At 34.4% G+C, this 25,194-nt stretch overlaps 3 protein-coding genes across 5 annotated transcripts in view; 2 read left to right on the top strand and 1 right to left on the bottom strand.

Moving 5' to 3' along the window:
* The first annotated feature begins 1,016 nt into the window (after positions 1 to 1,016).
* On the top strand, positions 1,017 to 13,183 carry LOC115449682 (LARGE xylosyl- and glucuronyltransferase 2-like). Of its 2 annotated transcripts, none has more exons than XM_037447679.1 (12): positions 1,017 to 1,178; positions 1,261 to 1,574; positions 2,111 to 2,309; positions 3,004 to 3,218; positions 3,684 to 4,013; positions 4,367 to 4,519; positions 5,105 to 5,282; positions 5,422 to 5,552; positions 5,873 to 6,028; positions 8,507 to 8,692; positions 10,137 to 10,360; positions 10,708 to 13,183. In XM_037447679.1, the coding sequence occupies exons 2-12, from the start codon at positions 1,341 to 1,343 to the stop codon at positions 10,874 to 10,876; spliced, it is 2,175 nt and encodes a 724-aa protein (XP_037303576.1). In that variant the 5' UTR covers positions 1,017 to 1,178; positions 1,261 to 1,340; the 3' UTR covers positions 10,877 to 13,183. The 2 variants fall into 2 exon arrangements, with proteins under 2 accessions (XP_037303576.1, XP_037303577.1); XM_037447680.1 differs by having other exon boundaries at positions 1,017 to 1,174.
* LOC115449685 (intraflagellar transport protein 57 homolog) lies at positions 13,175 to 14,853 on the bottom strand. The gene has a single exon (XM_030177559.2). The coding sequence runs from the start codon at positions 14,489 to 14,491 to the stop codon at positions 13,370 to 13,372; it is 1,122 nt and encodes a 373-aa protein (XP_030033419.2). The 5' UTR covers positions 14,492 to 14,853; the 3' UTR covers positions 13,175 to 13,369.
* Positions 14,854 to 18,831: 3,978 nt separating this feature from the next.
* LOC115449670 (myosin light chain kinase, smooth muscle) overlaps positions 18,832 to 25,194 on the top strand; it is a 41,380-nt gene continuing 35,017 nt past the window's right edge. The window contains exon 1 of one of the 2 annotated variants that reach the window (XM_030177547.2): positions 18,832 to 19,109. The gene's annotated coding sequence lies outside the window, so the exon portion shown is untranslated. The remainder of the gene's footprint in view (positions 19,110 to 25,194) is intronic. The other variant, XM_037447709.1, reaches the window with a different exon arrangement.

Below are 25,194 nucleotides of genomic sequence, written 5' to 3' on the forward strand. Positions count from 1 at the left end.
ATTGGCATGCTTTATCCATAAAAACGAATGAATTATCAATCTTAGATGGCATACATTGGATTAGGATTGGTTATTAATTTCGGGCGTAAGTCTCTAAAAATTATGTAATTGTACCTACTTTATAATGAGTTCTTATGTTGTGGTACAAGGAGACCTTATCTTATTATAAGAAACTTCTTTTATGCCACCAATATCATATTATGTAAGTACTACCAAGTACTTAATAATCCAGGAGGTTCTTTTTTTCTAAACATTTTTAAGTTGATATTGTTTAAATCTGTTGTAGGTAGCAAGTTAATGCGAGAATCCGTTTAAAAATAATATTATGAAAATATAGTCAGAGAGGGCTATCAAAGCAATCCTTCGATAAGAACGTCTGTTATTGCGTAAAGACGGATATGCCCCACTAGACGGAATGGAATCGCTCTTTAACACACGTCAATGTCAAATCAATAATACTTGACTGGACCAGCTGAAAGCGTACGAAGTTGATGTATTATCAACTAATTACTTAAGGTGGTAGCTCAAGGTCCATTTTCATACATTTTGTTTCGGCTTTAATCTGGGTAACTAAACAAGTATTGGCAAGTAAAGAATTTAAATTCACGTCTAGTTAGTGATTAGTTCTCGCAGTTGAAAGAAAAATGTAAAAATAATTAATAATCATGGATATTTCGGCCTTTAAAATTTAATATGACGAAATTTTAAAGGCAGAAATATCCATGATTATTAATTATTTTACAAAATGTATGAAAATGGACCTTGAGCTACCACCTTAAGTAAATTTGCAAACATAAAAATATGTTATAGTTTTCTTTATAAAAATTTGTATGTGGAAACCGTACGTAATTTCTCGATACTATATATCGATATATTAACATCTCTATATGCTAAGCGATTTGACATATCGACAAATATTTCAAGGTTGACATTTGTCATAGGCAGTATGGTCGTAAGACTATAGCCTGTCCTCTAAGGACGAATTATAAAAAAAAAAAAAATTGACACTTGTCAGTTGTCAGTTGTCACTTTGTTAGGCTTTGTAGGAGGTGTTTATTAAATTTCGAGTAGACACAATACATAAAAAAATAATGTAAATAACAGATTAGTTTAGTAAATGCAAATATATAACGCTCGCAAAGCAAATAGAAAACATGCGGCATCAAAGTTAAAGGTTGGTGAGTAAAAAGTTTGAATCAATTAGAACTTTAATTAAAAATTACTCGCACTTCCTACTTATCAATTTCTCTTTAATTTTAGACAAGGTCAACAAACTAGTTAATTAAATAGGATAACCATGGAATTGTAGTTTCAATAATATTTTAAACCATGTACAAAGAATGAAAATGAATTTGAGATCTAGAAATGTGCTGTCCTGTTTATTTCTTCGACCCTGGCTAGGCGTTCCTTTCGGGATATGGATAGCAATATCAGTGGCATACTATTGGTGGTTAATATCACGTATAAGTGTTCTGGAAACACAGAATAAAGTATTCAAAACGCAGTTGCGGTTGTCTCAAAGTGCTATGAGACAAATGACTGTTGATTCCGTGACAACTTACGAAGTTCCTGTTGTGAGTATACAAATATTTACTATTTTATTATGGAAGTGTTCCTTGTGGCTCGAATTTTGTGATTTTCCAGGATAATTAAATTATACTGATCATGGTATATATTTTGTATAATATTATAAACTTTCCCATTCATATAGTCAAAAAATCTTGCTAATGTAATGTTAATAAAATTTGTAACCCTTCCTGTTCAACCACAAAACTTATATCTCAGTGTGTGTTCAGCACTATTTGTGTCACACACATGTGTGTTTTAAAAATAGAAGGGTGAAAACTCCATATTTAAGGACATATTTTCTAGATTGTGATATAATACTGTGCTTCCAAATTTAAAGATTCAAAGATGTGTTATGTTTGTTCCATTTTCTACTTTATTTATACATAAAGCTAGCACTACTTTCAATCTGAGTTTTTTTACCTACTTATATCATATAAATATATTTAAAGATATTTATACAATATTTTGAATCTCCAGACATGCTATAATTTAATTTACTATTACCAAACTAGAATAATAACTTACTATGATACAATTCTAGATACCAGACACAATAGGCACACTATGTGAAACAATACACATAGCACTTGTGTGCATGGGTAAATGCACTCGCCTGATCACTCCCATGCTGAAGTCCATGCTCCATCATCGTCAAAACCCTCTTCACTTCCATATGATAGTGGATGTGGGATCGCAACATACAATTACAAAGTTGTTTGACACTTGGGACTTGCCAGATGGTGAGTGGAACTTGTAGATGTTTAATCATTGTAGCCAGTGTAACTACTGGACATAAGATATCCCATATGTAAGGATGGCGGGCGTAGTGGAATACCAAACAATACTTTGTAATTCAAGGTGTTGAATGGTGTTTCTACTGTTTATGGGTGGTCATATTGCTTACCATCAGGCAAACGACAAACTCGTCTTGTTTTATATAGCAATAAACAAAAATCTATTTGGTTTTTAAATAAAAATTATTTGCTGTAGAATTCCTAAAGTTATTTGGAGTACAACAGGTCATCTTAAAAAAAATGTGCTGCTATGTCCTTACATTTATGTTAAATTATTGTTTTAATACAAAATTTAATTTATGATATGCTGTGGCTTTTTTTTTTTTAATTCAAAACATAGATACAGTGAAAACTAGTTATAACAACATTTTATGAACCACCTTAAACTCAGTGCTATATAAGTTAGTTGTTATAAACAATACTCTTTTATCAAACATGTATCTACTAGAACCTCACCTTTATGTTGTTATAACCAATGATTAATAACTGTATTTTACTACAGTCCTATTTATAACTTTTTAATAAAATATTATTAGATCTTCAAATATTACTAAAGATTAAATCTTCTAATACTATCAACATGATATAATGTTTTATAATTATAAACAAAGATATAATGTAATCTTTGCTTGCATTACAGTTAAGTACACATGCTATAATGCTCAAAATCGCCTGTCGCAAGTGAGATGGATACCGAACAGTCATTATTCTGGTGTATATGCTTTAGTGAAATTATTGTTTCCTGACATACTGCCATACACACTGACCCAAGTCATAGTTTTGGACTCTGACTTGACGTTTTTGAGTGACGTCGCAGAATTGTGGGGGATGTTTAGAAACATGAGCGATGATCAGGTGGGTTTTAGATGTACATATATTTTTTTATTAAAAGTAAATGACTGCCTTAAATACTAAAAGCCTCGGTGGCGTAGTTGTATTAGAGTACGACTACAGTGCTGAGGTCTCGGGTTCGATTTCCGGGTCGAGCAAAATTATATTGGATTTTTCTATTCAATATTAGCCCGGAGTTTGGAGATTGTGTCCGATATGGCGATAAGCTCGCGCCGATCACATCATGTGATGGAATACACACGATAGAAAATGAGTGCACCTGTTGCGCACTACCTAACCCCTCGTGGATAAAAGGCGTGAATGTGTTTGTAAATTTTAAAAAAACATCCGATAATTACATGCACCTTATTCTTTAAAAAATTATGAATGTTTCTATATATTTTTTCTATGACTATACTTAGACTATTTTAAATTTCGAATTTTTATTTTCTATCTAGAATGTGATACCTTTTAAATATTTTATTCCAGGTCTTAGGTTTAGTGGAGAACGAAAGTAATTGGTACTACGATACCGCGAAACGCTGGCCAGCACTCGGCAGAGGGTATAACACTGGAGTAATGTTGTTAGACCTCAATAAAATAAGAAATAACAATGACTGGACGACCCTCTGGCATGATGCTGTCTACGAGAATATAGATAGACTGAAACAAACCACACTGGCTGATCAGGACATAATAAATGCGATAATAAAGAAAAATCCACGTTTGGTTTACAATATAAGCTGTCAGTACAATGTACAGATGTCCACTAAAACTTTAGCGAAGAACTGTTATGGTGAAGATAAGAATAATGTAAAGGTATGTGAATATTATTGTGTTACCGCCAGCTTACTGTAAATTTCGCTGTGCAATCCTATGATCGACTGGTAGAAATGACTTTCGCATTAAGTGTGACTATATAGCTTCTACTACAAAGATTTTACACAAGTGTTTTTTATGTGAATTTTTTATGCCATTTGAATGATACGGGTGACGTTCGCCTGATGGTAAGCGATACGAATGCCCATAAACAGTAGTAATTGATACACTATAATTCACCTGATTAATAGTATTGATAGACTACTAATCAGGCATGACATCATTATCTAAAATTGTATGCCGTTTTACAATAAGCTATTTTGTATTTTTGTGTAGACATTTTAATGTTTCAGATACTGCATTGGAACTCTCCATCCAAATACAACATAAGGACGCGTGACGCAGATTATTTTAGAAACATTCACCAAGCCTATGTGAACTTTGACGGCAATCTATTAAGGGAGAAATTGCATAGATGTTCCCAAACAGAAGTTGTCATTTATAAGGTGTGTAAACTGTCTTTACAAGGTTTCCATTGTTATTATTAACCCAAATATGACTCAAAGTGTTTATCAAAATTTTTAAAGCTAGTTTCAGGGCTATTCTGTATAATTACGACAGTTTTCAAAACGTTGCCTCAAAATAAAATTATGTAAAAAAACTAAGTATATTATTCGTTAAAAAAAAACTATTTGCTAATCCTGGACCTTTAACATTATTATGTTAATACTTGACATTTTACGTTGTGGAACACCAGTACACTTTATATAATTATAATCCTATCGAAACATCGGATCATTGAAATCAAATCGGATATCCGTCGCCAAAGTTCCGAATAAAGAAGTAACACGATGTAAAAGTTTTAGCAGTTCAAAATTATAACATTATATGCGGAAAGCTTGACTTACAGCCGTTTTCAATAAACGATCCCAATCTCAATCTTCAATCCGATTCCGAGGACCAATCAAAACAACTCATTTGTAAGCATGTCATAAAACTTCTGATTGGTAATTTTTTAGATATATCGAAAAAGTGATTGGGATCGGTTTATGTCGGTTAGTCAATTTGTGAAATACTGTAATAATTTTCAGATGAATCATTCAGACTTATGTCTAAGTTTCCGCGCGGCTCAGCGTGTGAAGTTACGCACACATTTGTACTACATGGACTATAGTTATACGGACATAGACGATTTCGACGTCACGCTAGTTTTACAATTGTCTATGGATCGTCTTCAGTTTTTGGAGAGACTTGTTAAACATTGGGAAGGTAAATAACACTAATATTCTAATAATCGATTTTTTAAGAATCGATGAAATTGATATTTCATTATTCTCTAAGCTTCTTTCATAGAACAGCATCTACAGTATTTATTTATTTGATTTAATATGTTAAGTATAATTTTTAGGTCCAATGAGTGCTGCCATATATTTATCCGATTGTGAAGTGAGTAAATTAGAGACTTTCATTAGAGACTGGTCGGACACGCTGAGCGCGAGGAAAAATGTTGCCTACCATCTTGTCTTCAAACATGATTCCGTAAGTATTATAGTATAATTAAATACATATCGATATATACAAATCTATACACCTAGAATATTTAATAAAAATCGATTGACAATTTATCTCTCCAATAGATTATGTAATCAATTTTTATTGATTACAATATCGTATTGAAACAACTGAGTGATCTTGAAACCTCAATAAACAGTGTAGATTAACTTTAAAAACGTAATAAATAGTTAAACTCACTAAAAACACTAATCGATTAATTAAATCGATGTTACAGATATTAAAATCGATTCTATAACTTTCGATCATGGTTTCATAATTTTAAATATAGAATCATATAATTTCAGGTACACTACCCAGTGAACTACCTCCGTAACGTGGCGTTAGAGAATGTGAACACGCCGTACGTTTTTCTAATGGACGTAGATTTTGTACCTATGGCAGGTCTGTACGAACACTTACGGTCCGCCATTAAGGTCATCAACCCTTACCCACAAAAACAGGTGAGTGTTTTATTGTTCTCAAGATGATATGTATTGTAAGTAGGTATCGATACTTGTATTTTTTTTTTGTAAAATAAAATAAAGTAGATATTGCTTGCTATTTCGCCGGCGTGAAAAATCTTCCCCGTTAAAAAAGTTACTGAAATAGGAGGACTCCAGCGCCATGTATTTAAAAATTTCTAGTATTATTCATAGGAGCGAATTACCAGGATAAAATACTTTATATATTCATTCCATGTAGATTAATTTATTGGTAAACGGGCTTACACTTTTGTCAATTTCATCCTTTTTTTTTTTCATTAAAATCAGCCGATTACAATAAACGATCCCAATCTCAATCTTCAATCCGAATCCGAGAATGAACTAATCAAAATAACTCATTTGTAAGCATGTCAAAATAAATTGTTCTGATTGGTCTTTTTTTAAAATACATTTATACGTTACGTACAGTTATACGTTTCTGAGATGTTTTGTTGTTTTTGTTCCAAGTTATGTATCGAGTGCCGATTCAGGAATGTTTATAAAGAGTTTTTGTGTGGGCAGTGCCTGGTAGTTCAAAAATGTTTATAATGTGTGATGGGTGGCAGTGCCTGTTGGTTCAGAAATACTTAGTCTGGCCATAAATACTGTTACACTTAATTATAAAAAAATATTACATTTGAATTTCGAATCTGTCATTTTTATACGATTGTTCATTGTGTTTTCTCATTTTGGCGCCAATACATTGTAAAATATTTTGCGATATTAAAATGGTGTGGGGTGATAAAGAGAACCGAATCGCTGTGATAGCATTACACAAAGTAGGTATGGAGCCAAATGCAATTTTTAAAACTCTCCATACACTTGGTATTAGTAAAATGTTTGTGTACCGGGCTATTAATAGGTACAATGAGACCTCCTCTGTTTGTGACAGAAAAGATCTGGCCGTCCACGTAGTGTTCGTACGAAAAAGGTGGTCAAAGCAGTAAGGGAAAGAATTCGAAGAAATCCTGTCCGAAAGCAAAAGATTTTATCTCGGGAAATGAAGATAGCACCTAGAACCATGTCGCGTATTTTAAAAGATGACTTAGGACTTGCAGCCTATAAGAGACGCACTGGCCATTTCTTAACTGATAATTTAAAGAAGAATAGGGTGGTAAAATCGAAACAACTACTGAAGCGGTACGCAAAGGGAGGTCACAGAAAAATTTTGTTTACGGATGAGAAAATTTTTACAATTGAGCAACATTTTAACAAACAAAATGACCGTATTTATGCTCAAAGCTCTAAGGAAGCTTCCCAATTAGTCGACAGAGTGCAACGTGGACATTATCCGACTTCAGTGATGGTTTGGTGGGGTGTTAGCTATGAAGGAGTGACTGAGCCATATTTTTGTGAAAAAGGTATCAAAACATCGGCACAAGTGTATCAAGATACCATTCTTGAGAAGGTAGTTAAGCCCCTTAACATCACCATGTTCAATAACCAAGTATGGTCCTTCCAGCAAGACTCGGCGCCGGGTCATAAAGCTCGGTCCACGCAGTCTTGGTTGGAATCGAACGTTTCGGACTTCATCAGAGCTGAAGACTGGCCGTCGTCTAGTCCCGATCTTAATCCGCTGGATTATGATTTGTGGTCAGTTTTAGAGAGTACAGCTTGCTCTAAACGCCATGATAATTTGGAGTCCCTAAAACAATCTATACGATTGGCAGTGAAGAATTTTCCCATGGAAAGAGTGCGTGCTTCTATTGATAACTGGCCTCATCGTTTAAAGGACTGTATTGCAGCCAATGGAGACCACTTCGAATAAGCTTTTTATATTTTTAATTGTTTTATATTTATGTATTAAACTGACACACTGTAAAAGTAATAAATGTTATTTGCAGTTAACAATTTTCTTTTTTCTTTATTACAATATTTATGGCAAGACTAGGTATTTATAATGTGTGTTGGGTGGGTAGTGCTTGTTGGTTCAGGAGTGTTTATAATGTGTGTTGGGTGGGTAGTGCTTGTTGGTTCAGGAGTGTTTATAATGTGTGTTGGGTGGGTAGTGCTTGTTGGTTCAGGAGTGTTTATAATGTGTGTTGGGTGGGTAGTGCTTGTTGGTTCAGGAGTGTTTATAATGTGTGTTGGGTGGGTAGTGCTTGTTGGTTCAGGAGTGTTTATAATGTGTGTTGGGTGGGTAGTGCTTGTTGGTTCAGGAGTGTTTATAATGTGTGTTGGGTGGGTAGTGCTTGTTGGTTCAGGAGTGTTTATAATGTGTGTTGGGTGGGTAGTGCTTGTTGGTTCAGGAGTGTTTATAATGTGTGTTGGGTGGGTAGTGCTTGTTGGTTCAGGAGTGTTTATAATGTGTGTTGGGTGGGTAGTGCTTGTTGGTTCAGGAGTGTTTATAATGTGTGTTGGGTGGGTAGTGCTTGTTGGTTCAGGAGTGTTTATAATGTGTTATGGGTGGGCAGTGCTCGTTGGTTCAAGAGTGTTTATAATGTGTGGGGTGTGCAGTGCCTGGTGGTGGCGGCGTTCGAGACGCAGCGGTACCGCGCGTCGGTGCCGCGCAGCAAGGCGGCGCTGCTGGCGCGCCTCGCCGCCTCGCCCGCCGACGTGGCGCCCTTCCGGGCGCGCGAGTGGCCGCGCGGACACCGCCCCACCAACTACGACAAGTGGGCCACCGCCAACAAACCATATGAGGTAAGGACAGGTACAAACGTTTCTATGATCAAGGTAAAAAGTACCTCTTTAGTTTATCATTTTGTCACATACTTTGCTATGGATGGAAATGAAGTATCAGATTATAAGTCAGTAGATAATAAAATTTAATGTTATGTCATAGTAATAAAAGATATTGCCTTAACGTCTGCAAATGAAAATAACACTTCGACTTTCTATAAGAACTAGCTTTTGCCCGCGGCTCCGCCCGCGTTATAAAGTTTTTCAGGCTAAAGTTTTCCGTTATAAAAGTAGTAGTTTCCCGGGAGCCTATGTTCTTCCCAGGGTCTCAAACTGTCTCCATACCAAATTTCATCTTAATACGTTGGGTAGTTTTTCAGTTTAACACGTTCAGGCAGACAGATGCAGCGGGGGACTTTGTTTTATAATATATTTTTAGAACTTTTTAAGTGAAACATTCCCGTCATACATCATTGTTGCATAACTTTAACCGTTTACGAAGCGCAGGCAACGGAAGGTCTCAAAACTCATAATTTTCCCCGTTTTTGCAACATGTTTCATTACTGCTCCGCTCCTATTGGTCATAGCGAGATGACATATAACTTTGAGCACTCCACAAACAAAGGACTATTCAACACAAAAATATTTTTTCAGTTCGAATCGGTAGTTCCTGAGATTAGACATTACTGCTCCGCTCCTATTGAATATAGCGTGATGATATATAGCCTATAGCACTCCACAAACAAAGGGCTATCCAACGCAAAAAGAATTTTTCAGTTTGGACCGGTAGTTCCTGAGATTAGCCATTACTGCCCCGCTCCTATTGGGTATAGCGTGATGATATATAGCCTATAGCACTCCACGAACAAAGGGCTATCCAACGCAAAAAGAATTTTTCAGTTTGGACCGGTAGTTCCTGAGATTAGCCATTACTGCCCCGCTCCTATTGGGTATAGCGTGATGATATATAACCTATAGCACTCCACGAACAAAGGGCTATCCAACGTAAAAAGAATTTTTCAGTTTGGACCGGTAGTTCCTGAGATTAGCCATTACTGCCCCGCTCTTATTGGGTATAGCGTGATGATATATAGCCTATAGCACTCCACGAACAAAGGGCTATCCAACGTAAAAAGAATTTTTCAGTTTGGACCGGTAGTTCCTGAGATTAGCGCGTTCAAACAAACAAACAAACTCTTCAGCTTTATATAATAGTATAGATTACTGCGTTAATGCTAGCGTATATTCGTATACTACACACGCGAATATACATGGTATAGTCCCACAAACTCATCTGGCCCGGTGAGAAAGTCGCTGTTATGTCAGCGAATGGCAGGCAGATTGACTTTTCAAAACGACGTTGTTAGTTCCTTTTTCGGCCACCGGGCCAGATAAGTTTGTGGCACTATATCTACGTAGCAAAAAAAATAGTTTGTTTTTTAATATTTGATTTTCTCCGTTTCAGGTAGAATGGCAAGCAGATTACGAGCCGTATCTAGTGGTCCACCGCTCAGTGCCCAAATACGACACTCGTTTCTCGGGTTTTGGTTGGAACAAGGTGTCGCACAGCGTGGAGCTGCGCGGGCGCGGGTTCCGCGCGCTGGTGCTGCCCGGCGCCTTCGTGGTGCACACGCCGCACGCGCCGTCGCGCGACATCAGCGCCTTCCGGAACGACCCGCACTATCGCATGTAAGCGTATGAACTTTTCAACTGAATAAAAAAATTTTCGAAACATTAGTCATTTTCATGGCTCCAGTTTCAGAGCAAAGCAAATTTTTGATACGAAAAAAATTTTACTTGTAATAAACTAACCCCCTTATTCATAGACATTTTTTTCTAAGGTTAAGCTGTGATAACAAGTCAGTACTGACGGCATGGCAGCCTTCGCAGAGCGTAGCCATAGGGTCGTTGTGATATTGAGATACAATAATAAAACGTCTATGAATGAGGGTATAAGTTTATTCATTGCAATTCCTCCGACTTTTGAGGTAAATAAAATTGTAGTACTAAAATTTATTCAGAACTTTTTTTGTCAGTTGTCTAGCTCTCCTAAAACAAGAGTTCATGGAAGACCTAAAGAAAAAGTACAATGTGTCGCTGGACGAACCTTCGAAGCCAGAGTCAATTTATCTAGGACAAGCCAAGAGTCTGTTATTAAACCAAGCAAAAGATACCAACGTACAAGTACCACCAAATCAGGTGTGAAAAAAATACTGAAAGAAATAATTTCATCAAAACAGCTCACAGTTAAAAATAAATCGATAAGTTTTAAATCGATATAAATATCGATACTTGTCCAAATGTAAATCACATACATCACATTGAACACCAGATGACTATTTATAACAGTTTACATTTTAATAATTTATAGGCACTTTTGTGAATACAATATCTACATTATAAGAACGAGTTATCGATAAATTTCATATTTTCACATAAACACAACTTTTTTTGTTTGATGTACACATTCCATGGGTAACATATTTTCGCTATATGCAAGCACAAGCATTATAGAAGAAATAAGCACGGCAGTTTTAAGTTTTAAAATATAATCTATTAGTGAGCACATTTCCTGTTGATATCGATATTTTTCAACTATGTACTCCAGATCAAGGCAACTAAATAATAAAATCTTCATTATAATAATTTTAATAGCACAATGCTCTATTTGTGTAATCGATAAGTACATAAATCACGATTATTGTTAATCGATTAAAACTTTTTTTATTATATTTTAATATTACCTCATCACAAGCATCGCGCCGTTAGTTTAAGATATATTTTTATATAATCGATAATCATGTTATTAATACAATATTTTAACATTCCGTTACATTTTTTAAATGAAGTACATTATTTTATAATAGCCAATGATTAGTGTATCGATATATTTTACATTCATAATCGTATCCGAACAAAATGCCGTATGAAGGTGTAGAAACACGTGTATTTATTTTGTGTGAAATATTTTAAAGTGGTTTTAGCGAAACGCATTCAAAAACTACTGCTAAATCTGGCACTCCGACCTGCTCAGAGCTCAGAGCAGCGCACGCGGCGGCAACCAAAACAAAATATTTTGTTCTCATCGCGCGTTTATAGTGAATTCAAATGCAGAAAGGTCCATATAACCCGATGTATGCCGGCTTCCCTTTCGTAATTTACGTAAAATCTAATTATCATTAAACGATTTGCAGACCGTATTTATTCATATTATTAGTACTTTTATTTTGTTTTGGGTTCCCTTTGGGAAAATTTCACCCTTCACCACTGGTGAATTCATAATGTTTAACAATTTATTAGCAAAATATATGATAGACCTGCCAGCCAATTTTGAGAGCGCCATTTTTAAAAAATATAAATCTTCAGGCGCTTACGCCGCCGCAGTCGCAACTAGTCGTGCTGTGGCATAGCCTTTTTAACTATAGAGCCACATTCTGTCGCTTTGGTGGTGTGAAAAACAGCCGAATCTCTTTTAATTTTTTTGTTTTTATACCTCTAGTTAAATATACCAAATGCTTTATAGCAAAATATTGTTCTATTATGAGATGTTTTATCACAAAACACAGCGTTGCTTTTTTAGTATTAGGTTAAGTATTTGAATGTCTCACTGAATAGCAGTTTTATAGTTAGGTTATTTTAATATTTTCTTTTGAAATATTGCCTTAGCTGGTTTTTCTAATTAGTAGTTCCTTTTGGAGCCAAAGAAATTGTAAACGGAATTAATTGTCGTCAGTATTTTAAACTATTGTTTTTAATTATAAGTACAATTATTTTATGTATGAAATATATATTTTATAGAGTATTTTCATTTAGCATAATTTGGACTATTGAAACTATTAAATACAATACAATCTCAAGAATAATGTAAAATTGATCTGGGTTATAAATGTACTCCTAAACAAAATGTAATTGGCGTTTATTCAGGCGTTGTCAGCAAAGCATGCCAAATATGATAAATGTAAAACCTAACATCGATAAACTCCCTACAATCGTTATCGATATTACTTCATATAGCGAATCGCATGTTCATGTTTTTGTTCATAGTTTCGCGACGAAACTATGAACAAAAACATAAATAAACAGGGGGCGTAGACAATACACCTTTCTACAATCGTTAACCCTAAAGTTATATTTGTAGTCTATCACTAGATAGACTTATCGATAAGATATATCGTTCCCATACCTTATTGTTTCCTATTAGCCGGTAATTAATGAGGCTATGGTTCTAGGTGAATATTAAATTGTAAACTCTTGCAAATTCTGCTCCATACCACAGTGTCTTTTTTATCTCCTGCTGATTCTATTTCGATATCGATTGTAGATAGAGATCTCTTAACCGAAATAATCGCTTTCTTAATTGTAAACAGACGCAGTTACAAAGTTCTAGAATGTTATAAGTATGAAAGAAAGTGATAAATGGAGAGTGATGTTAAAACTTGTACCTAACGCTCTAAAATACGAGTATTTTATAACGACTAACATGTTACATGAATAAAAAACATTGTCATAACATGGTTTTATTTTATTGTACCTACATTTATAATTGCTAAGCAACACTACAATAACTAGGAAAGTGTAATAAAAAATGTCTGTGTAACGAAACCGCTATATTATGAAAAAATCTTATATTTTTATAGACAGCATTTCTATGAAAGCCATAATGATAATATGCACTCGGTAAAGACTTTTACTAAGAGTTCAAAAAACTTCATTGCTTATCATTCTAGGTTCGTTGTTAGTAAAGAGACTATTACTGTTAGGATTCTCTTTTGTCGTCAACAGCCAAAGTAGAACAATTATCTGGAAATCAAGCTCTTGTATATCCTTTTTTAGCGTCGCCACAGCTTTCTTGGCAGTCAATAAAGGAGAATTATCATTCATCGACGACCCTTTAGACTCTGTTTTCTGCTTAATACTCTCGACTTTAGCTGTAACTTCGTTTAACATCTCTTGCCTCTCTGTCACTCCTACACTTACCTCCTCATATTCATTAGTCACCTTACTTAATTCGTCCAATAACGTTCCGTACTCTTTAACCAAAGGCTCAAATTGATCGTTTAAAATATTCTCTCGAGCTGCTATTTTATCCATTACGGAAGTTATAGCACTGTGAAGTTTATTTAGTTGAGATCCAGTTGTTTTAAATCTTTCGAAGAGCTCGTCTTTGTAAGATCTCATTTGGTTGTGTCGAGCCCTCCAATCTCGGCCGTCGGCTGATATTTTGAGTCTCAAAGCTGGTGCCACCCTTTCCAATTCAAGCTTCCACGCTTCCCAATCATGAACCTTATGGGCTATATTTGGTTCCTTTTCTTCCTCATTGCATTCTCCATCAGAATCCTCGGAATAAATTGCCATTTCCTCTTCAACTTTCTCTAGGAGAATTTCTGTCTCATCTTCAACTTGATCGATGTCATCAGTAGATTCTTCTGGTTCTGGAATATCTACGATAGGCTTCTGCCATTCAAAATTTTCTGCCTTCATCGCTTCATCAGCTAGAGCGTTTAGAATATAACAAACTTGCTCGCCGTAGCCTTGTTTAAGTTTGTGAGACGAGAAGTCGTGTGAAATGTCCTTAGCCCGTAAAACATCAATTATTGCTGCAATAATGGTATTAGGGTCATCTTCTTCGTTAGGTTGCTCAAAATTTTTGCCAGTTTTTCGTATCAGCCAAGCGGCTGTAGAGGCGAAAACAAAGAACTGTTCATTAGGGTTCGTTGACGTGATGAAATAATAGCGGCTCATTGGTTTCATTTTTATTTGAGGTCTTAGTTCTGAGTCGATTTTCAATAGTCGCAATTTGTCCATTAACCGTAAATCCATGTCGGAAATAATATTTTATGGTTAGTATTGTTTACAGTTCGGTTTGTTTACGTTATAGTTTCCATGACAACCGATGTTGCACGCCTCAGTCCAAATGCATTATATTAGGCACGAAAACGAGTCTCTAAATAAAAAAATATATGTCTTTGCCAACCACAAACGGAACAATAAAATTAAAAAGGACGAAAATAGATAATAAATACATTTAATTATTGTTTGTCATATTATACACTTATACATATCGCATCGCTTCCATGTTGGAAAGAATTACACAAATCATGTTCTTGTCAAGCCGGTAATAGGAAATTAATTACATTACTTTTGGCAACTACTCACTAATTAATAATTGCCAATTACAACTAATTAATCGCATTTAACTTAATAGTAATATTAGCTCCTTAGAATTACTCACTCCATTTACAGTACGCATAATGATATAAAGTCGACCACCGATGTGACTAAGCTGCCTAATTATGGTAAATAGGTAGATGACTGCTTTTTGATGTAAATAGAGGGAAAATTACTTGGTCGTATGCATGCAAGACATTGAAAGATAGCTAATTTATTCTTTGACTGGTTGTTTTGACCTTGTAAGTTATTTCATTCGGTTTCTTGGGACTCCTAGACGCAAACTACATGTTAACTGATGGTGAATATTTGGGTAGTTCTCCTCAGTTCTGAGGGTCGTGACCACCTCTCATCAGCATCCGCCGTATAATATCGTTGGCCATTCAAGTGTGGTGCGAACTGATCGGACCATCGTATTGGATTGCGTCCGCGTACTCTTTTGCCCAATAATATTATCAGACGTCTGATGGCTTTCGTTATTGGATGTAGTGAGGCAATATTTGAGATTTTTCATCGCTTTTACAATATATGGTACCTACTCGAATAATTCCCGAACTAAATGTACCAGATTTATCAAAGTTATTTGAATGAACTAGCAATAGCAAGATGAATCAATGTGGTAAAATATAGCAGCCAGTTTAAATGGGTCAAGCATTTACTGGAAGGCAAAAGATTGTAATAGTTTATGATGGTTAAAATTTATGTAATGTATAACAAATTCGAAATATCTAGACTCTAGTGTACCTATCTATCGGTAAAAACTTTATTTGCCTTTTATGACTATTATAATTTTACATAATAATAATAATAATATCAGCCCTGTATTATATACTTGCCCACTGCTGAGCACGGGCCTCCTCTACCACTGAGAGGGATTAGGCCTTAGTCCACCATGCTGGCCTAGTGCGGATTGGTAAACTTCACACACCTTCGGAATTCCTATAGAGAACTTCTCAGATGTGCTGGTTTCCTCACGATGTTTTCCTTCACCGTTAAAGCGAACGATAAATTCACAAAGAATACACACATGATTTTTAGAAAATTCAGAGGTGTGTGCCCTTGGGATTTGAACCTGCGGACATTCGTCTTAGAAGTCCGTTCCACACCCAACTAGGCTATCGCCGCTTTTTTTTCTAATTTTACATATAATTATTAATTGATCTATAAGTTTTTTACCAAATAAAAGAGTTACATGCTCTTTTATTTTATTACTGCCAAAGAACTAAATGGGTTGCTGGATTGATAACCATTTTTTTATTTAAGTAATAACACGTGTCATTATTTTATAATTTCAATACGAGTAAAACCACAGGCATAGCCTGTTTACAATAAAAAGCTAACAAGGTAAGCAGATTAAACTTGTTTTTTTACTGTAGACAGAAAACCTGACACTAGGTAATTATGGATCTAGATCTAAAGGTTGTGGATATAAATTAACGTGTAAATTGTAAATCTTAAAGGTTACGATATAAATTTAAATATATTTACAACTAGGTGTTGTTCGATAGCCTAGTTGGGTGTGGAACGCGCTGCCGAGACGAATGTCCGCAGGTTCAAGTCCCAAGGGCACACACCTCTGACTTTTCTAAAAAATCATGTTTGTATTCTTTGTGAATTTATCGTTCGCTTTAACGGTGAAGGAAAACATCGTGAGGAAACCTGCACATCTGAAAGGTTCTCTATAGGAATTTCGAAGGTATGCGAAGTCTACCAATCCGCACTAGGCCAGCGTGGTGGACTAAGGCCTAATCCCTCTCAGTAGTAGAGGAGGCCCGTGCTCAGTAGTGGGCAAGTATATAATACAGGGCTGATATTATTATTATAGGTGTTGTTCCCATCTCCGCATGCGTGGAAGATCGATCTCTGAAATAATTAAACCCATCTTGTACTATTTATTTATTACATTAAAACGCAAAACAGATTACAATCAAAAACTATAAAAAATTATAAAATATACAAACATAAAACTAGACTGTATTCCTAAACTTTGCGTCTTCATACTATTCCGCGATAAAAACCTTAAAGTGCACCCTGGATAGCTGTGCGCGAAATGTCATCCTACTTCTAAGTTCTAACGGATATCAAAACATCCTCACAAACTTCCATATCATCCAATATATTACACAGATATCATTTTAATCGTTCATCACAGGAAGTCGTGCATGACATTAAATTTTATATAAAGTGTCATATTAAGTCAATTCATTGACATCGATATTATTAAAATAATAAAACTATGTGAATAAATGAAGGCCATGACTTTTAAGCCAAAAGGAATCTTAGGATTAGGCGTAGTTTTTACCGACCGCCTAACAAAAAAGGTATAAATTCCCTTGAATATCTTAATGAGGCTATTTTAAATTCCCTAATAGAAATCTAAATTCCTAGTGTGCGATCGTCATGGTGCAAAAGTCTAGCGGTGATGGGTGATTTGCGACTCGGTCTACTTTCGCCAAACTGTACATGAATTTAAGATGTACCGTTTATAAGACAGCCTCGTAGTTGTATTGCGTGCGTGGTCTGAACGCCTAGGTTCGAATCTCTAATTGGACAAAATTATGTTTAGGTTTTTCTAATCAGTATCAACCCGAAGTTGGGTATTTGGGCCTGATATGGCGATGGACTCCGTCCCTATTACATTATGAAAGGGAACACAGACGAAAAGTGGGTACGTTGGTTTCACCTCTGTCTACCACTTTGGGTATTGTTATAAACTTAGAATAAGTTTTTTGTATGTTTGATTGGAGTAGGACTAAAATTGTAGTAAATTTAATACTCAAGATAATTAATTGAATCTACAAAAACGGAATGGGAAGCTTGTTTTTCTGTACCAATAAACTTTTAAGTAACATAATGATCTAGTTACATTTAAATATAAATATATATTATTTATCAAATTATTCCACAAATGACACACCCGTGTGTTATCATTTTCGAAAACGCTATCATTTTAAAATTATAAAGTCAATGTTGTTAAATTATCTTATAACCAGAAGGTCGTGTGACTAATACTTATATTACACGTACCAAAATTGCGTCAAGGAAAATTATGCATTGTCAAGCAAATAGTTTTACAATATTAATTAATATTCATGATTCAGAACGTTCAAAATATAAACAAATAGATTATTCATTAATATAGAATTATGTTTCTAGTAGGCGAGTATTTTTTATTGTTAACTGAATAACGAGGGAACTGGATCCTAGCCTGATAACTTACCATCAGGGCCCTATTGGCTATCTGCCCATGATTACCCCGATATATCGTTGTAAATCATCATTTTTAGTGGTTTATTTAAAATTCCTTGAAGTGCCTTTATACAGACTATAGATTAAATATAAAGGTAATAAAGCTGCACGGCGGTTTCATTTTGTAAATTATTGAATAAATAAGTTTTTTTAGGACCTGAGGCTTTTGTCATGACAAGGTTTCTTGTGAACGATCAAACTCCAACTTAAACAAGACAGTCTTGTCTGACACCGAAAATCTTTAGTACATTTTACTTGTCAGTTGTTTGGTAAGACATTATAAAAGACCGTATGTCGACAGCCTAGCTTTAATCATACGGCACACCCCAATTCACCTTCTATTGACTTGATTGAATCAATGGCTAGAACATTGACCGGCTTACCCAAAATAATAGCATTTTTGTGTAAATACGCATTGCGTAGGAAAAGAAATAATGTAATCAATGTGCAGTTTTGTGGTTTCATTTAAAAACGATTATTTAAAAATTACCGCAGTAAAATTCCTTCTCATGTCTATAAATCTATCATAAACTATCTCAAATGTGTTTCAGTCGACATAAAACTTTAATGTATATTCTTCATAATGATGTTTAGAAGATATATGGCTATCTTCTATATGACTGACAAAGCATCTCATTAGTAAATCTCATGCAGTTGAGAACTCTCGATGCCTTTACGTATGAAATAAAATAAAAAAGGTTCCTTAATAAAGACCGGCTTTATCTCGTATTACTGGCACGATAAAATTAGAAACGCTGGCGACCACCGGCGCGCCACCTCAGTCGCGACCGAGCACTCGGCGACGCGCGAATACTCAGCGCACTCACATTTAAATTTAGAACTCAACCATAGAGGAATTTTGTTTTCTTTTGTTTTTTCAAGTGCGTCAAATGTGTTACGAAACGTTTATTTTGCGCCAGTGTTAATTGACAGTGGATGTGCAGCCCCTTTTGTGTTGTATAAAAAAACAAGGATTTTGAATGCGCCTACTTCGTGTGATGTAAAATTGTTGTTGTCAAAGGTAAGTTGGATTTAAAAAAAATGTAATTCCCGCTGAAATATTATAAATGGAGTTTTTTAATTCATATCCGGTTGCCAGTCACTGGGTCACTTTCGCACCGTTCGACGTAGACAAAATGTAGAGATATGGATCTCGGTGACACTAGCTGTGGGAAAGCGGAAAAACTTATACCTAACTTACGCGAAGAAAATTAGAAAGGCTCGGTGGACATTATAACTTTAGCAAATTATGTAAAACATGGTAAAAATAAATTGCTATTTTAAGTGAATATTTTTATACTAAAAATTTAATATTCTGATATATTTAGACACGTAGTTATACAATCTTATCAGGGTTGTCGATTCCCTCCTCTTTAATATGTAGTAGTCCTTTGTGTCCATGACGGTTAAGAAATATTTATTGACAGAAAACCGTTACATTTAATTTTTAAATGTGATTCGAATTTTAAAAATAATTTTCATCCCACAAACAAGTCTACCGAAAAATATAATTCATTACATATTTTACGGTATATGGGTATGCACATAGACATTCCAAGCTTATCTTCGACAGGTATCTCAAAAGCGCACTTTACACGTATTAACCCAGTATTTTATCAATACCTCTAGTAGGTAGCGTGTGTAAAATAACTTTATGATAAAATTACATTCTACCATGGTAATCGGTTTTACGGAATAAATCAATTACAGTATACCACACTATTTAGTTGCGGTTACTGTATTAAAAATTCACTAATACAATTACGTACGTGTAAATAACGTTAATAATAAAAACGGCATAATATTAAAAATGTTTAAAACAAAAATTTTAAAGACATTAACGTTTAATAATAACAGCTTTGATAAATATAAAAATTGGCAATATCTTTTGAACGCGTTATGAAAAGATCTTGCCAAATTCTTGTTTTGGTTGAAAATGCGTAACATCCGTTAACGTGATTTAAAAGTAATATGTAAATACTTATTATTAAATGCTATAAATATTTTAATCGTCTTAATGCGAACTTATATTGACAACACAATGCATACAAAGATTAGATAACATTTGTTATCACTGCAAAACGTGTTTTTTGTTAATTCCTTCATTGGATAGATATGAAACTTTGTGTAAAGACTAAATGTGTTTATTGGTTTACATTCTAATACCAACTCAATAGGAGATATTCGCGGATTATACCTGTATCAGATATATTCAGTCCAAGAAACTACTGCCTTTCGTTTCATAGCAGTCTCCTAACGCCATATCAAGGAGACTGTTAAAATATCATAGCTCCTTGTTACAGTATATTGAATTATCAGCTCAACCAATTGGATAAGGTTTTCAGATATTTCTGTGAGGTGAAATGACTAAAAATGCCGGTTATATTTCATACTCGAAAATCTGTAAAGTTACCTTGTCTATTTCTACAGCCAAACAATGCGCAACTACTACTGAGAGATCCACTATGTTATTTATAATACATGTTGTCAACAACTATACCTAAAAAAATATTAATATGAGAGTTTACTTTGAGTATATTAATTCGAAAATTGATAACAGCGTCACCAAATGACCCCAAATTTTACGAGTTATATGAAAATAAACCCATTATTAAGAGCAGCTATCACACTAGCATGCAACCACGGATGCTGATAAAATTCATAATCGATTTCAAATGACATTAGTCATTTTTTCGTCATCACTATAACAACTGCAATCTACACTTATCAATAATCAGAAAACACGTGACCACCATATAGAAACAGTATTGTTTCAATGAACAAAAGATGATTGACAGATGCCATGAGACCGCATTGTTAGAAAGTTGCACGGGTAGACAATAGGCTAAGATATATTTATCGGTCATCTAATGAGTAATGAGCTGGAATTAATTTTAGTTGCAGAGTATTCGTTATAGCTATTATAGCTTTAAAGGCCATATAAGATAATGTTGAGAGAAACAGAGGTATAACTTTTTGCAAGGTTTTAAGTATCTTTCCCACCTTTTGGCTAAAGACCACATATATTCTTCTTTTTAAGTCGCCAAATTACCTTGGCGTTTTTGACCAGTTTTCTTTTGTTTCACAATCCGATACAACCCTCGCAATGATATTCGTCATATATTCTTACGGGGGACACTCCCTCCACTTATCTAGACTGAGAGATTTGATAAGACTAAAAAACACAAACGATATATAAAGAATACTCTTCCATCATTCATTAAAAGTGTGTTAATACGCAATACAAATCCGCTATGGGCCAGCGAGATGGCCTAAGGCGTGAATCATCTTGGTAGTAGAGACTTGTAGCCAGGAATGAATATAAGGGCTATATCATGAATGATATAAGGGCTGATATCATGAATACGTAATACTTTCTAGTTTAAGACAATTCCAATGCTGACCGCAAGCATGTCAGCTATAAATAAAAATAACGATTTTAATGAGATATTGGGTATCGGGTAAAACGATGCGAGGCTATGCGGTGGATCAGCGGGCGTCTGAAGAAAAAATGTTATTTATTTAGCTGTGTTTGATTAATAGCATACTGACATACCACAGTGCTGACGTTATGTTGAATGCCTGTGGATATATTACTAATCGTTAAAGAAGTTTAATAATGGCCAGTAATAGAATTGTAACCATTGTAAAAAAAAGGACAGTAAGTAGTACAGGTTCCCTAAGTCTATAATAAATATACAAATTAGCGCAAAAATCAAATGAGAAGATGAATAATACTTTATTACTTTCCAATCCAATGTTTTTATGAAATCTTTAACGTGAAATATTTGAACTAAGACTTAGTACACTTAGTACTACACTACAATCTAATCTCTTATTAAGTGGCAAAAAATATCGATGCAACGAATGGGTGCTAAACATGTTTAAATTAGAACATTAATAACTGTTTTTTCCTTATTAAAAACAAAACATCCAAAACGATTTAAACTTTATAAAATAAAAGTCTCATTTGCTTCTAAAAGATCGTGTTGTTCTTATAATTTTAAAGCAATTAAATTTAACGACCTTTAAATGTCATAAGTAATTAAGATATTCGTAATGCCTAATAGGTACCTTTTATAAAAGAAAATCTATTATCTGACATTTGAAATACCAAACCTACAAGTATCCAATATAATAAAACCTAGTTAACTCCATTCAAGAAATCTCCACAATGTTCTCCTCATAAAAAGGTTATTGCAGTTTTAAAAAGTTCTCGACCGGACTAAAGTGAACAAGAACGAAATAATATTTACGGCTACAGTCTGCAACTTTTTGCGACATCACAGCGTACGAAGTTCAAAAATAAACCGTCTAGCCGACTGTCTGCGCAGTCGCACCGGTTAGCGTTAGAAAGAACCATTCCAGATTACAGTTATACATTGTCGTACGCTTTCATCTAATTTTAAAACTAAATTATATTTAGTTGTAACTGCAGTTGTCATGAAATGAGTGTCATTGTCATGATTTTCTACATCATTTTTAACGCGAAAAAAAATTAGCATTGTTGTGTTTTGGATCACCTTTTCATTTGTTCTCTTCAAAAATAATTTTAGCTCTTTATTATAATACCGTGGATAAGAAAAGATTACACGTTACGTAAACTGGATTAGGCAAGTTCAATAAAACATAATATGTAATATGATTTCCTTAGTCCCTGCTTCTGAAGAACTTGAACTGCATACACGGCAAACAGACATTGAAAGCAAGTTAAAATCAATTGGTAATTCTAAATCTCAATAAGTATATTCTTTATCATCGATGCCAGATTTCCGTTATTAGTTCCAAGAAATAATCGGTGAATGTAAAACCTAAAAGGCATAGCTTTCTTATCTGAAGATAATTTGAATCAAGAGCCCATTGTCTCTGGCCGGTGATCGATCAAGAGAAACATTAACATTCTAAGAACCATGACGGGAGAATTTATGCTTTCATTTTCAATCAATGCCAATTCCCGCAAGCAAGTCCAGCTATAATGGTATAGCGGATAATATGGAATATCGTTATAACTCAATAAACAAATTAAATCTGATTTGATGCAATGTCTATAAAATTATTTATACCTTTCAATTATGTTGTACTATGGCGCCAAGTCTGGCTCTCGCTAATGCAGTAGACTACATTTATTTAACTCTTGACATATTTAAATAAGGCGTATAATATTTACAGCAACCTCCTTGATTTCTTAACTCATTTGCTTATTATTTTTCAAAGAGGATGCATTAAACTGCCATATAAAAAGAGCCAACAGAATAAATTCAACTTTATTACCAACACAATTGTGTTTTGTTAAGTTTGCAAGTATTTTTACAATACCATCGAGGTTAAGAAAGCAATTGATGCAATTCACAACAAAGTTACAAAAGCGTTGGTGTCCCTAAACATTATTATTGTCGCTGTTATTTCACGTTTGATCCGTAAAAGGCAGACGCCATGTTTGGTCCGCCATTGTACTAAAGTGTTGACGTTAAAAAGTCTACCTATCGTAAAGGCATACGTTTGCCACGAAGAGTTTATCACGGATTTGAATCAACAATGTCATTAAATTTAAGAAACATTAATCAAAATATTTTGAGAAAGAAAATATGTAATCCACATAACTATAAGCATACAATGTCGCAAGTAAAGTAAATTCGCAATCAATCTGTTTCCAATTCCGACAGCCGTCTATTGTTACTTATAATTCAAAATCAATCAGGAATAAAATACATGTGTTAAAGTGAAAAACGGAACGTTAATTTCTTCAGGAAGGAAACACTTAATCGACAGTGTCAACTGACGAGACTTTGTATAGAGTAAGACTCACTTTCGGTGATTATTCCAAAAAAAATCTGACAGAATAATTACAGTAAACACCTACGTTCAAAAGAAATAGTCATGTTTGTTAATAAACAGCTGTATTTAAAAACCTGATTACCCTGAATTTTAAGTTATCAACATGGCAATCCAACATATGTGTAACATGACCGTACTGTGTTCGAGAGGCTTTATCGAGAAACGAGTTTGGAAAGCGAATTCCGGTCGATGAACCCGTAAACATTCTCCCTATCAGAAGTCGCTTTGTGACATTTTGAGCACTCAAATTTAATCGTGGTCTGCGACACTAGCTAATTGATTTCTGTAAAACAATTATAAAAGTATGAAGGGAAAGATATCATGTGAAGATTGAACTTGTAAGGATGGCCTTATGTTTTTGAGTTTATGTTTCATTGCTAAGCAAGGACCTCTCAAAACTTCACGTCCTAAGAGCCATTTTGACCATAATTAGAATGGAACAAGCCGGTTTAGTGACTCGCCACATCAAATAAATAAAATTAATTCAACCACCATTCTCAACAATCAGCTGGTAAGTTTCCGTGTAGCATTTGTACATTTTCTATTTCGATTCTGAATGAACACGCTTGACAGTATGACCAACAAATTGACTAATCATGAAAATATTCAACATCTAATTATAACAAACTGTAAACTCAAATCTCTTAAAGCCGTTAGGTACAGCTGTCAACAACTGCAAGTAACATAAATTATACAAAAATAACACGTATTAAATAACCTGTTCACGTCATCAGACAATTACATCCGGATATGCATACAAACAATAGTAAGTAAGCCAAGAGTGGTCGTCTACATACCTACCCGATATGACGTTTGAATACGAAATTGGCTCACAGTGATCGACGTACATCGATGCCAATTCAACTACTCATCTCGGCATCGAATTAGATTGCTATCACTTCCTTGATTGACTGATTTGACTGTGCTTAGGAAAGAATATAGTATTGAGGCGTTTAATAAAATTAAGAATGTACCTGTTTTTTTGCATTAATTACAAAAGTCCATTAATTATTTTACTAAAAATATAGTATTTCCTTAATATATTTAAAATTGTAATTAGTTGCATCCGACTAACTAGTAGTATCGAAACCGTTTTAATAGCGAATCTGTTTTATTTTATTAAAACGCTCTACTAAAGAGTATTTATAATATTAAAGATGTTATACTTAAATGTAGATTTTTTCTTTTACCATTTTGTTCGATGAATTAGTAACATAAAACCTTTTCATAAGTGCCAATTACAGAAAAGAGGTTATTAAAAATATGAGGAT

This window comes from Manduca sexta, chromosome 7 (assembly GCF_014839805.1).
Source record: "Manduca sexta isolate Smith_Timp_Sample1 chromosome 7, JHU_Msex_v1.0, whole genome shotgun sequence".
NCBI classification, from domain to species: domain Eukaryota; kingdom Metazoa; phylum Arthropoda; class Insecta; order Lepidoptera; family Sphingidae; genus Manduca; species Manduca sexta.